This window comes from Sylvia atricapilla, chromosome W (genome assembly GCF_009819655.1).
Source record: "Sylvia atricapilla isolate bSylAtr1 chromosome W, bSylAtr1.pri, whole genome shotgun sequence".
NCBI classification, from domain to species: domain Eukaryota; kingdom Metazoa; phylum Chordata; class Aves; order Passeriformes; family Sylviidae; genus Sylvia; species Sylvia atricapilla.
Genome location: NC_089173.1, coordinates 9,801,507 through 9,814,679, shown reverse-complemented (window position 1 = coordinate 9,814,679; position 13,173 = coordinate 9,801,507). Strand labels below are relative to the sequence as shown.

Sequence of the window (13,173 nt, the reverse complement as noted above, 5' to 3'; positions counted from 1 at the left end):
CCTGTTTGCTTGCTGTGCTCTCGAGGAGCAGAGAAAGCTGTGCATTGTAGTTCGTGCCTCTCGTGTCCTGAGAAGAAAGAGAATGCTGCAAGCTGTTTTGGGTGTCTTTAGAAGGGAGTTCTGTGGATTTGCTCGAAACAGGAGCTCTGTGTGCATTTTGTGCTCTGTTGGAGCAGAGAAAGCTGTGCACCCTAGTTCTTGCCTCACGTGTCACAGAAGAGGGAGAATGCTGCACGCCGGTTTGCGTTTGCTCAGACGGGGCTTCTTTGGCGTAGCTCAAAACAGGAGCCTTGCCTTCTTTCTGTGCTCTCCAACAGCAGAGAAATCTGGGGACCATCGGACATGCCTCTCGTTTTACGAGAAGAAAGAGAATGCTGCAAGCAGGTTTGGGTGTCTTTAGAGGGGAGTTTTGTGGCTTTGCTAAGAACAGCAGTCCTGTGTGCTTACTGAGCTCTCTAGGAGCAGGGAAAGCTGTGCACCGTACTTTGGGCCTCTTGTATGACGGGACGAGGGAGAATGCTGTAAGCCGTTTTGGGTGTGCTCAGAAGGGGGTTCTTTGGCTTAGCTCGAAACAGGTGCCTTGCGTTCTTTCTGTACTCTCCAACAGCAGAGAAAGCTGTGGACCTTCCATTTTGCATGTAGTGGCGTGTGATGAGGACGGATTCTGAAAGCCAATTTGGGTGGCCACGGAGAGGGTGTTCTGTGGATTAGCTTGAAACAGGAGCCCTGTGTGCCTTTTGTGGTCTCTAGGAGCAGAGAAAGCTGTGCACCTTAGTTTGTGCCTCTCGTGTCACGTGATTAGGGAGAATCCTGTAAGCCGGTTTGGGTGTGCTCAGACATGGGTTCTTTGGCTTAGCTTGAAACAAGAGCTCGCCGTGCTTTCTGTGCCCTCCAACAGCAGAGAAAGCTGGGGACCATCGATCATGCCTCTCGTGTCACGGGAAGAGGGAGAATGCTGCAAGCCAATTTTGGTGGCATTAGAGGGGAGTTTTGTGGCTTTGCTAAGAACAGCAGTCCTGTGTGATTACTGTGCTGTCTAGGTGCAGGGAAAGCTGTGGATTGTAGTTCATGCCTCTTGTGGCACGGGAAGAGGGAGAATGCTGCAAGCCGTTTTGGGTGCTCTCAGAAGGGGGTTCTTTGGCTTAGGTGAAACATGAGCATGGCATTCTTTCTGTGCTCTCCAACAGCAGAGAAATCTGGGGACCTTCCATTTTGCATCTAGTGGCATGTGAAGAGGGTGAATTCTGCAAGACAGTTTGGTTCGCCACGGGGAGTGTGTTCTGTGGATTAGCTCATAACTGGAGCCCTGTTTGCCTTTTGTGCTCTCTAGGAGGAGAGAAAGCTGTTCACCGTAGTTCGTTTCTCTCGTGTCAGGGGAAGAGCTAGAATGCTGTAAGCCAGTTTGGGTGTCTTTAGAGGGGAGTTTTGTGGCTTTGCTAAGAACAGCAGTCCTGTGTGATTACAGTGCTCTCTAGGAGCAGGGAAAGCTGTGCAACGTAGTTCGCACCTCTTGTGTGACAGAAAGAGGAAGAATGCTGCAAGCCGTTTTGGGTGTGCTCAGAAGGGGGTTCTTGGGCTTACCTCGAAACAGGAGACTTGCGGTCTTTCTGTACTCTCCAACAGCAGAGAAATCTGGGGACCATCGGACATGCCTCTCGTGTCACAAGAAGAAAAAGAATGCTGCACGCAGGTTTGGGTGTCTTTAAAGGGGAGTTTTGTGGCTTTGCTAAGAACAGTAGTCCTGTGTGCTTACTGTGCTCTCTAGGTGCAGGGAAAGCTGTGCACTGTAGTTCGTGCCTCTTGTGTGACAGGAAGAGGGAGAATGCTGCAAGCCGTTTTGGGTGTGCTCAGAAGGGGGTTCTTTGGCTTAGCTCAAAACAGGAGACTTGCGGTCTTACTGTGCTCTCCAACAGCAGAGAAATCAGGGGACCTTCCATTTTGCATCTAGTGGCATGTGATGAGGGTGAATTCTGCAAGACAGTTCGGTTCGCCACGGAGAGTGTGTTCTGTTTATTAGCTCGAAACAGGAGCCCTGCGTGCATTTTGTGCTTTCTAGGAGGAGAGAAAGCGGTTCACCATAGTTTGTGCCTCTTGTGTCATGGGAAGAGCGAGAATGCTGTAAGCCAGTTTGGGTGGCTTTAGAGGGGAGTTTTGTGGCTTTGCTAAGAACAGAAATCCTGTTTGCTTGCTGTGCTCTCGAGGAGCAGAGAAAGCTGTGCACCGTAGTTCGTGCCTCTCGTGTCCTGAGAAGAAAGAGAATGCTGCAAGGTGTTTTGGGTGTCTTTAGAAGGGAGTTCTGTGGATTTGCTCGAAACAGGAGCTCTGTGTGCATTTTGTGCTCTGTTGGAGCAGAGAAAGCTGTGCACCCTAGTTCTTGCCTCACGTGTCACAGAAGAGGGAGAATGCTGCAAGCCGGTTTGCGTTTGCTCAGACGGGGCTTCTTTGGCGTAGCTCGAAACAGGAGCCTTGCCTTCTTTCTGTGCTCTGCAACAGCAGAGAAATCTGGGGACCATCGGACATGCCTCTCGTTTTACGAGAAGAAAGAGAATGCTGCAAGCTGGTTTGGGTGTCTTTAGAGGGGAGATTTGTGGCTTTGCTAAGAACAGCAGTCCTGTGTGCTTACTGTGCTCTCTAGGAGCAGGGAAAGCTGTGCACCGTACTTTGGGCCTCTCGTGTCACGGGAAGAGGGAGAATGCTGTTAGCCAGTTTGGGTGTGCTCAGAAGAGGGTTCTTTGGCTTAGCTCGAAACAGTAGCCTTGCGTTCTTTCTCTACTCTCCAAAAGCAGAGAAAGCTGTGGACCTTCCATTTTGCATTAAGTGGCATGTGATGAGGGCGGATTCTGCAAGCCAATTTGGGTGGCCACGAAGAAGGTGTTCTGTGGATTAGCTCGAAACAGGAGCCCTGTGTGCATTTTGTGCTTTCTAGGAGGAGAGAAAGCGGTTCACCATAGTTTGTGCCTCTTGTGTCATGGGAATAGCGAGAATGCTGTAAGTCAGTTTGGGTGGCTTTAGAGGGGAATTTTGTGGCTTTGCTAAGAACAGAAATCCTGTTTGCTTGCTGTGCTCTCGAGGAGCAGAGAAAGCTGTGCACCGTAGTTCGTGCCTCTCGTGTCCTGAGAAGAAAGAGAATGCTGCAAGCTGTTTTGGGTGTCTTTAGAAGGGAGTTCTGTGGATTTGCTCGAAACAGGAGCTCTGTGTGCATTTTGTGCTCTGTTGGAGCAGAGAAAGCTGTGCACCCTAGTTCTTGCCTCACGTGTCACAGAAGAGGGAGAATGCTGCACGCCGGTTTGCGTTTGCTCAGGCGGGGCTTCTTTGGCGTAGCTCAAAACAGGAGCCTTGCCTTCTTTCTGTGCTCTCCAACAGCAGAGAAATCTGGGGACCATCGGACATGCCTCTCGTTTTACGAGAAGAAAGAGAATGCTGCAAGCAGGTTTGGGTGTCTTTAGAGGGGAGTTTTGTGGCTTTGCTAAGAACAGCAGTCCTGTGTGCTTACTGAGCTCTCTAGGAGCAGGGAAAGCTGTGCACCGTACTTTGGGCCTCTTGTATGACGGGACGAGGGAGAATGCTGTAAGCCGTTTTGGGTGTGCTCAGAAGGGGGTTCTTTGGCTTAGCTCGAAACAGGTGCCTTGCGTTCTTTCTGTACTCTCCAACAGCAGAGAAAGCTGTGGACCTTCCATTTTGCATGTAGTGGCGTGTGATGAGGACGGATTCTGAAAGCCAATTTGGGTGGCCACGGAGAGGGTGTTCTGTGGATTAGCTTGAAACAGGAGCCCTGTGTGCCTTTTGTGGTCTCTAGGAGCAGAGAAAGCTGTGCACCTTAGTTTGTGCCTCTCGTGTCACGTGATTAGGGAGAATCCTGTAAGCCGGTTTGGGTGTGCTCAGACATGGGTTCTTTGGCTTAGCTTGAAACAAGAGCTCGCTGTGCTTTCTGTGCCCTCCAACAGCAGAGAAAGCTGGGGACCATCGATCATGCCTCTCGTGTCACGGGAAGAGGGAGAATGCTGCAAGCCAATTTTGGTGGCATTAGAGGGGAGTTTTGTGGCTTTGCTAAGAACAGCAGTCCTGTGTGATTACTGTGCTGTCTAGGTGCAGGGAAAGCTGTGGACTGTAGTTCATGCCTCTTGTGGCACGGGAAGAGGGAGAATGCTGCAAGCCGTTTTGGGTGCGCTCAGAAGGGGGTTCTTTGGCTTAGGTGAAACATGAGCATGGCATTCTTTCTGTGCTCTCCAACAGCAGAGAAATCTGGGGACCTTCCATTTTGCATCTAGTGGCATGTGAAGAGGGTGAATTCTGCAAGACAGTTTGGTTCGCCACGGGGAGTGTGTTCTGTGGATTAGCTCATAACTGGAGCCCTGTTTGCCTTTTGTGCTCTCTAGGAGGAGAGAAAGCTGTTCACCGTAGTTCGTGTCTCTCGTGTCAGGGGAAGAGCTAGAATGCTGTAAGCCAGTTTGGGTGTCTTTAGAGGGGAGTTTTGTGGCTTTGCTAAGAACAGCAGTCCTGTGTGATTACAGTGCTCTCTAGGAGCAGGGAAAGCTGTGCAACGTAGTTCGTGCCTCTCGTGTGATGGGACGAGGGAGAATGATGCAAGCAGGTTTGGGTGTGCACAGATGGGGGTTCTTTAGCTTAGCTCGAAACATGAGCCTTGCGTTCTTTCTGTACTCTCCAACAGCAGAGAAAGCTATGGACCTTCCATTTTGCGTGTAGCGGCATGTGATGAGGGTGGATTTTGCAAGCCAATTTGGGTGGCCACGGAGAGGGTGTTCTGTGGATTAGCTCGAAACAGGAGCCCTGTGTGCCTTTTGTGGTCTCTAGGAGCAGAGAAAGCTGTGCACCTTAGTTTGTGCCTGTCGTGTCACGTGATTAGGGAGAATCCTGTAAGCCGTTTTGGGTGTGCTCTGACATGGGTTCTTTGGCTTGGCTTGAAACAAGAGCTTGCCGTGCTTTCTGTGCCCTCCAACAGCAGAGAAAGCTGAGGACCATTTATCATGCCTCTAGTGTCACGAGAAGAAAGAGGATTCTGCAAGCAGGTTTGGGTGGCTTTAGAGGGGAGTTTTGTGGCTTTGCTAAGAACAGCAGTCCTGTGTGCTTACTGTGCTCTCGAGGAGCAGAGAAAACTGTGAACCGTAGTTCGTGCCTCTGGTGTGACAGGAAGAGGGAGAATGCTGTAAGCCATTTTGGGCATGCTCAGAAGGGTGTTCTTTGGCTTTACTCGAAACAAGAGCTTTGCATTCTTTCTGTGCTCTCCAGCAGCAGAGATAGGTGTGGACCTTCCATTTTGCATCTAGTGGCATGTGATGAGGGTGGATTCTGCAAGCCAGTTTGGGTGGCCACGGAGAGGGTGTTCTGTGGATTTGCCAGAAACAGGAGCCTTCTGTGCATTTTGTGCTGTCTAGAAGCAGAGAAAGCTGTGCACCTTAGTTCGTGCCTCTCGTGTCACGGGATTAAAGAGAATGCTGGAAGCCAGTTTGGGTGTGCTCAGACAGGGGTTTCTTTGGCTTAGCTTGAAACAGGAGCTCGCTGAGCTTTCTGTGCTTTCCAACAGCAGAGAAATCTGGGGACCATCGATCATGCCTCTCGTGTCACGAGAAGAAATGTGTACTTCAAGCCAGCTTGGGTAGCCACAGAGGGGGTGTTCTATGGATTTGCTCAAAACAGCAGCCCTGTTTGCATTTTGTGCTCTCTAGGAGCAGGGAAAGCTGTGCACCGTAGTTCGTGCCTCTTGTGCCACGGGAAGAGGGAGAATGCCGTAAGCCGGTTTGGGTGCGCTCAGAAGGGGCTTCTTTGGCTTAGCTTGAAACAAGAGCTCGGCGTTCTTTCTGTGCTCTACAAGAGCAGAGAAAGCTCTTGACGTTTCATTTTGCATCTAGTGGCATGTGATGAGGGTGAATTCTGCAAACCAGTTTGGGTGGCCTCAGAGGGGGGGTTCTATGGATTTAATCGAAACAGGAGCCCTGTGTCCATTTTGTGCTCTGTAGGAGCAGAAAAAACTCTAGACCATCGGTGGTGCCTATCGTGGTCTGTAAATAGGGAGAATGGTGCATGCTGGGTTGGGTGGACTCAGAGGGCGATCCTGCAATTGTCGGCCCCAGGCAATGCACTTGGGTATGAACGGTAACCCTTTTCCCTGGGAAACAGAGCTCACCCACCCTGGTTCCAGGTGTCGTTTTGCAGAAGACCTTTAGCACTCCCAGGCCAGCCAGGATTCCCATGGGTGGTACCTTGGGTCTGGGAGAAACCCTGATCCGTGTTGAATTCAGGCCGGCAGAAGGCCGGCCCCAGGCAAGGCTTCTTGGGTACGAACGGTGGCTCTTTTCCCTGGGAAACCGCACTTGCCCCCCCTCCCCGGTTCCGGGTGTCATTTTGCAAGAGACCTTTGTAAATCCCAGGCCAGCCAGGATTCCCATGTGTGGTACCTTGGGTCTGGGAGAAATCCTGATCCGTCTCGAATTTCAGAGGGTGGAAGGCCGGCCCCGGGCATTGCGTCTTGGGTACAAACGGGGGCCCTTTACCCTAAGAAACCAAACCTGCTCTCTCGGTTCCTGGTGTCATTTTGAGGGAGACCTTTGGCACTCCCAGGCCATCCAGGATTGTCATGGGTGGTACCTTGGGTTTGGGAGAAATCCTGATCTGTCTTGAATTCTAGCTGGTGGAAGGCCAACCCTGGGCATTGCGTTTTGGATACGAACACTGCCCCTTATCCCTGGGAAACCAAACCCGCCCCCCCTTGGTTGCTGGTGTCATTTTACAGGAGAGCTTTGGCACTCCCAGGCCAGCCAGGATTCCCATGGGTGGTACCTTGGGTCGTGGAGAAATCCTGATCCGTCTTGAATTCGAGACGGCAGAAGGCCGGTCCCAGGCATGGCGTCTTGGGCACAAAGGGTGGTCCTATTCCCTGTGAAACTGAACCAGCCGCCCCTCCCCCCCCCGGTTCCTGGTGTCATTTTGCAAGAGACCTATGGCACTCCCAGGCCACTCAGGATTCCCATGGGTGGTAGCTTGGGTCTGGGAGAAATCCTTATCCATCTCGAATTATAGCTGGAGGAAGGCCAGCCCCGGGCACTGTGTCTTGGGTACGAACGGTGGCCCTTTTCCCTGGGAAACAGAACCTGCCCCCCTCGATTCCTGGTGTCATTTTGCAGGAGACCTTTGGCACTCCCAGGCCAGACAGGATTCCCATGGGTGGCACCTTGGGTGTCTGGGATAAATCCTGATCTGTCTCGAATTCTAGCTGGAGGAAGGCTGGGCCCAGGCATGGCGTCTTGAGAACGAACGGTGGCCCTTTTCTTTCGGAAACCGAACCCGGCCATCCCGGTTCCCGGTGTCATTTTGCAGGAGACCTTTGGCACTCCCAGGCCAGACAGGATTCCCATGGGTGGCACCTTGGGTGTCTGGGATAAATCCTGATCTGTCTCGAATTCTAGCTGGAGGAAGGCTGGGCCCAGGCATGGCGTCTTGAGAACGAACGGTGGCCCTTTTCTTTCGGAAACCGAACCCGGCCATCCCGGTTCCCGGTGTCATTTTGCAGGAGACCTTTGGCACTTCCAGACCAGCCAGGATACCCATGGGTGGTACCTTGGGTCTGGGAAGAATCCTGATTCGTCGTCAATTTTGGAGGGTGGAAGGTCAGCCCCGGGCATTGCGTCTTGGGTACGAACGGTGGCCATTTTCCCTGGGAAACCGAACCCGCCCCCTTTCCGCGGTTCCTGGTCTTATTTTGCAGGAGACCTTTGGCACTCCCAGGCCACTCAGGATTCCCATGGGTGGTACCTTGAGTGTCTGTGAGAAATCCTGACCATCTCAAATTCTAGCTGGCTGAAAGCCAGTTCCAGGCACGGCCTCTTGTATACAAATGGTGGCCCTTTTCCCTGGGAAACAGAATGCGCCCACCCTGGTCCCTGGTGTCATTATGCAGGAGACCTTTGGCACTCCCAGGCCATCCAGGATTCCCACGGGTGGTACCTTGAGTGTCTGTGAGAAATCCTGACCATCTCGAAAGCTAGCCGGCGGAAGGGCAGCCCCTGGCATGGCGACTTGGGTACGAACGGTGGCCCTTTTCCCTGGGAAATCGAACCCACCCCCCTCGGTTCCTGGTGTCATTTTACAGGAGAACACAGGCACTCCCAGGCTAACCAGGATTCCCACGGGTGGTACCTTGGGTCGGGGAGAAATCCTGATCCGTCTCGAATTCCAAGCAGCAGAAGGCCGATCTGGTTAATGGGGTCTTGGATACGAGCGGTTCCCCTTTTTTGTGGGAAACTGAACTCCCCCTCTGAGGTTCCGGATGTCATTTTGAAAGACAAATTTGGCACTCCAAGGGCATCCAGGATTCCCAGTTGTGGCAGCTTGCATCTGGGAGTAATCCTGATCCACCACGAATTCTACCTGGTGGAAGGCCGGTTTCGGGCACAGGGTCTTAGATTCGAGCGGCGGCCCTTTTCTTTCGGAAACAGAACTCACCCCCTCAGGTTCTTGATGTCATTTTGCAGGAGACATTTGGCACTCCCAGGGAAGCCAGGATTCCTATTTGTGGCTTCTTGCGTCTGGGAGAAATCCTGATCCGTCTCAAATTCTCGCCCGCGAAAGGCCGGTCCAGAGCATGGGGTCTAAGTTACGAATGGTGGTTTTTTTCCGTAAGAAACTGAACTCCCTTCCTTAGGTTCCTGATGTCATTTTGCAGGAAACATTTGGCACTCCCTGGGCAACCAGGATTCCCATTGTGGTAGCTTGGATCTGGGAGAAATCCTGGTGCATCTCGAATTCTAGCCGGCCGAAGGATGTTCCCGGGACCATGTCCTGGATACGAATGATGGCACTTTTTCCTGGAAAACTGAACTCCCCTCCACAGGTTCCTCATGTCTTTTTGCAAGAGACATTTGGCACTCCCAGACCAGCCAGGATTTCCATTTGTGGTACCTTGGGTCTGGGAGAAATCCTGATCCATCTCGAATTCCAGCCGGCGGATGGCCAGTCGCGGGCACGGGGTCGTGAATACGAACGGTGGCCATTTTTCTTGGGAAAGTGAACTCACCCTCTCCAGGTTCCTGGTGTCATTTTGCAGGAGACATTTGGCACTCCCAGGGAAGCCAGGATTCCCATTGGTGGTATCTTGGGTCTGGGAGAAATCTTGATGCGTCTCGCATTCTAGCCGGCGGAAGGCCGGTCATGGGCATGGCATCTTCAATATGAATGGTGGCCCTTTTCTCTGGGAAACTGAACTACCCCTATGAGGTTCCTTATGTAATTTTGAAAGACAAATTTTGCACTCCAAGGGCATCCTGGATTCCCAGTTGTGGCAGCTGGCATCTGGGAGTAATCCTGATCTGTCTCGAATTCTAGCCGGTGGAAGGCTGGTTTCGGGCACAGGGTCTTATATTCAAGCGGCAGCCCTTTTCCCTGGGAAACAGAACTCACCCCCTCAGGTTCCTGATATCATTTTGCAGGAAATATTTGGCACTCCGATGACAGGCAGGATTCCTATTAGCGGCAGCTTGGATCTGGGAGAAATCCTGATCCATCTTGTATTCTAGGCAGCAGAAGGCCGGTCACGGGCACGGGATCTTGGGTACTAACAGTGGCCCTTTTCCCTGGGGAACTGAACTCCCCCCGTCAGGTTCCTCATGTCATTTTGCAGGAAACATTTGGCACTCTCACGACAGGAAGTATTCCCATTTGTGGCAGCTTGGATCTGGGAGAAATCCTGATCCGTCTTGAATTGTAGCCGGCGGAAGGCCGGTCCCGGTCACGGGGTCTTGGATATGAACGGTGGCCCAGTGGGGGTTCTTGGAGACACAGAAAGACAGCTCAGAGAGGAGGAGCATCATGTAGCTCAGCAGGGCAATGCTTAGCACCCAAGCAGCAACTCCCAGGTGGACCCAGAGCTGTGGCTTCCTGATGGCAGCGTAAATCAAAGGGTGGCAGATGGCCACATAGTAGCCAATGGACGTGACAACCAGCAGGACAAACCCTGTGCAGCCCAGGGCAAAATAGGAATAGTTTAGGCAAAGCAGCTGCTCAGTGAGAGAGTGTTCTGACCAGAACTCTGCATCACAAACAGTTTGATGCTTGTGGAGAATGTAGACCAGATTTCCAGGAAGGCCAGGTTGCAGATGGAAAAGTACAGGGGGGGTTGTAGGTGGTGATCCACACACAGGATAAAAATGATGGTTGCATTCCCCATCACTGTTGTCAGGTACATGAGCAGAAGGACTCGAGAGAAAAACAGCTGCAGCCTCTGATCAAGCTCTGGGAAACCCTCTAGGATGAAGTCAGTAACTGCTGTTGCATTTTCTGGTCCAATGATGAATTCCAGCTCATCCTGCTGAGACAGGAACATGGCAAATACAAGGGTGATAATTTGACAGTCTGGACAAACATTTCTATCCTTCCTTCTCTGCTTTCTTTCTTTTCCTGCAGTCTTGCTCTTCAGCACAGAGATTGTGCTTCAAACAATCCTCACGCCTTGATTGTTCTGTTTCCCATTTCAAGTAGAATCCTTAGGATTTATTTTCTCTTTTGTCTACTTTTCCAAACACTCCTAAAGAATTCTTTCACCAGAAGAGAGGATTCTGAAGAGGCTGTTGGCTATTTACCCCATTCCTGGGAAATTCCCAGCTCACTCAGACCTACTGCAAACCCCTACTACAAATAATCCAGACCACAGAACCCATCCTGGGATTTGAAATCCTCCAGGGACAAAGGAGTTTGGCCCAGGAAGGAAAAGAAGCAATTTGCCACCTCCCACAGCCACAAAGGGTGAGAGAGTAGCAGGCATTTCTCCAGGTGGGAGGATGGTGTTGGCTGTGGATCAGCAATTATGGGCTGCTGGTAAAGCCTCTGTGTGAGCTCCTGAAGGCAGCCCAGCAGGACTTTACAGTCTGGACTGGTGATTCCTGGGCTGCCTTTTCACAGCCCCAGGGAGCCCTCCTGCAGGCCATGCTTTGGGGCTCCCAGACCCCCTGGACCCATTTGATCTGTTTCCCTGGGAGAGACAAAACCCAGAACTGGCAGTGCTGTCACAGTTCCTGGGGACCACAGCAGGGCTGGGGCAAACTTTTCACAGCAACCAGACAGTGTCAGCCAGGGTTGGCTGGGCTGTCTGAGGGCAGCAGCAACTGCTCTTCTCCTGACCCAGGAAGCTCAAGAACTGACTTTGGGGCAGAGTATTGTAGTTTAAAATTTTTTACAATGCACAGCTCAAGATGAAACCTCCTGTGGATTTGAAGAAATCTGGACCAAACTTCCTTCATGGTTCCCCAGCTGGACTTGGGTAAAACATCTGTTCATAATGGTCACCACAGTAATTGCTGTATGGATTGAGCTTGCATCAAGATGCAGTGTTAGAGTGCCCTATGCTATAAAATGAGCCTCAAGAAAAGGGGGGACTTGATGAGGACAGTAGAACAGAACAGCACAGCCTTGGAGAAACAGAAAAAGGATGTAACTCACACAAAACACAAGCAGGATGCCTGCTCAGCTCTGCAAGGCTGACAAAGCAGAAGTTATGCAAAACAACAATTTTGCCCTTACTCAAAAGCAGGGGTTGAGGAACAGCCACCTGAAAAGGACATCAGGTGTTAGAAACAGACCCCAAAGAAACACATAATGACTTCTGATAAGGGTTGCAATTATGTAATGTAAAGTAATATATACCCATCAAGTAAGCAGGGATAGCTCATGAATATGTAATCAGTGTGTCTGATAAAAACTCTATTCACATAATGCTTGGGCACTCAATTAGAGGAAGTGTCCTCTGAGTGACTAGCACTGCAGTAAAGAAACGCTGCTTTCTGAAATTCAAAAGTGTGTGAAAAAATTTTATCTGGCCAATTTTGGTATCAAGGCACATGCTCATATGAAGATGGGAGTATTTAGGATCAACAGGCTCAGGCTCCCCTGTTTTTCTGCCTTGTAGGTACACACAACTCTCAGTAGAGACTGATGATGAAGAAGCCCTGCAGTGTCACAGGGTGGCCCTGAGTCCATGAGGTTCTGCAGTGTCCCAAGGGTCTGTTGGTTCTAAGAGGTCCCACAGTGTCACAATTGCCCCTTGGTTCCATGTGCCCCCAGAGTGTCACAATGGCCTTTGGGTACCACGAGGCCCCACAGTGTCACAGGGCCACCTTGGTCTCATGTGTCATTCACACCAAGGGAAGAGAACTAATGAGTTCTCATCATCTCATTCCCCTTTCACCAGAGAAGGTCAAGGTCATTCTTGTCTGCTCTCTCCTGGTAGGATGTCTGTGAGGAAGAACACTTCTCTCTTTGCTGGTAAAAAACCTGTGCAAGAGGTTTGCAGAGTAGAAACAAGCAGGTGTATGAGCTCTGAGTATATTTATATTTCCTAAATGTGCTCTGTGCTTTGCCAAGGTCACAGTGCCATCTGCTAGAAGGCAATGGCACTTGTGCCTGCAGAACCCCTTGTGCCTGCACAGAAGATGCTCCCCAGACGGGGCTGCTTTCTTGCTGTGGGATGACAGACCCAGGCAAGAAAGGCAGAGGAGAGAGAGATGTCAGGGAGAGACATTTGCAAGGGCCCTGTCCGAGGCAGGTGAGATGAAAATCACTGTGACACTGGGGTTTTTCCTGGAATCACAGGCAGAAATGTCAGGGCTCTGTCAGGTGCCCAGCCCTGAGCTGGCCTCATGCCCTGCTCACAGCCCCAGGGCTGTTCAAGGACACGAGTCCTTCCCTTGCACACACACAGACAGGTCATTGCAGCACGGGCAGGGTCTCCCTGGGCTCTGCTGCCACTGCCAGGGACCTCAGCCCTGCGGATGTCACCCTGCCCTGCCCTGCCTGAAGTGCCCCGTGGCCAGAGGGATGGACATAGGGAGCTCTGTGCACAGGAACTCATCCCAGCCCTGCTCTCAGGGAGTTCCCAGGGGATGTCACTGTCTGGAAACTCCAGGAACAGCTGAAGGTGTCTGTGCTCACTGGGTTTATGTCCCCTCACACACAACACACAGGATGTTCAGGGCTGTGTCATGTCCATGCATTGCAAACACAAACTCCTGACCCAGTCACTTGATGTCCCTCCATGGACGGAAGAAAAACCTCTCTGGCCTGGGGTGAGAGGCCTCTGCTGTAGCAGTGCCAACTTTGCAAGGGCACTGCTGGGACAGCCCCCACCCTGAACACTGCCACACTTCTGCTGGTCACTGCTGTTTTCCTCTC

General features: G+C 51.6%; 1 protein-coding gene and 1 long non-coding RNA gene across 2 annotated transcripts in view; both read right to left on the bottom strand.

The window, feature by feature from the left end:
* The window catches only part of LOC136373294 (uncharacterized), a 394,644-nt gene that overhangs the window by 350,610 nt on the left and 30,861 nt on the right, over window positions 1-13,173 (bottom strand). The gene's annotated exons all lie outside the window — the stretch shown is intronic.
* Window positions 9,648-10,413, bottom strand: LOC136373405 (olfactory receptor 6F1-like). The gene is given in 2 exon segments (XM_066338310.1): window positions 9,648-9,997; window positions 10,000-10,413. Coding segments are annotated over 2 exon segments (684 nt in total). The 5' UTR covers window positions 10,334-10,413.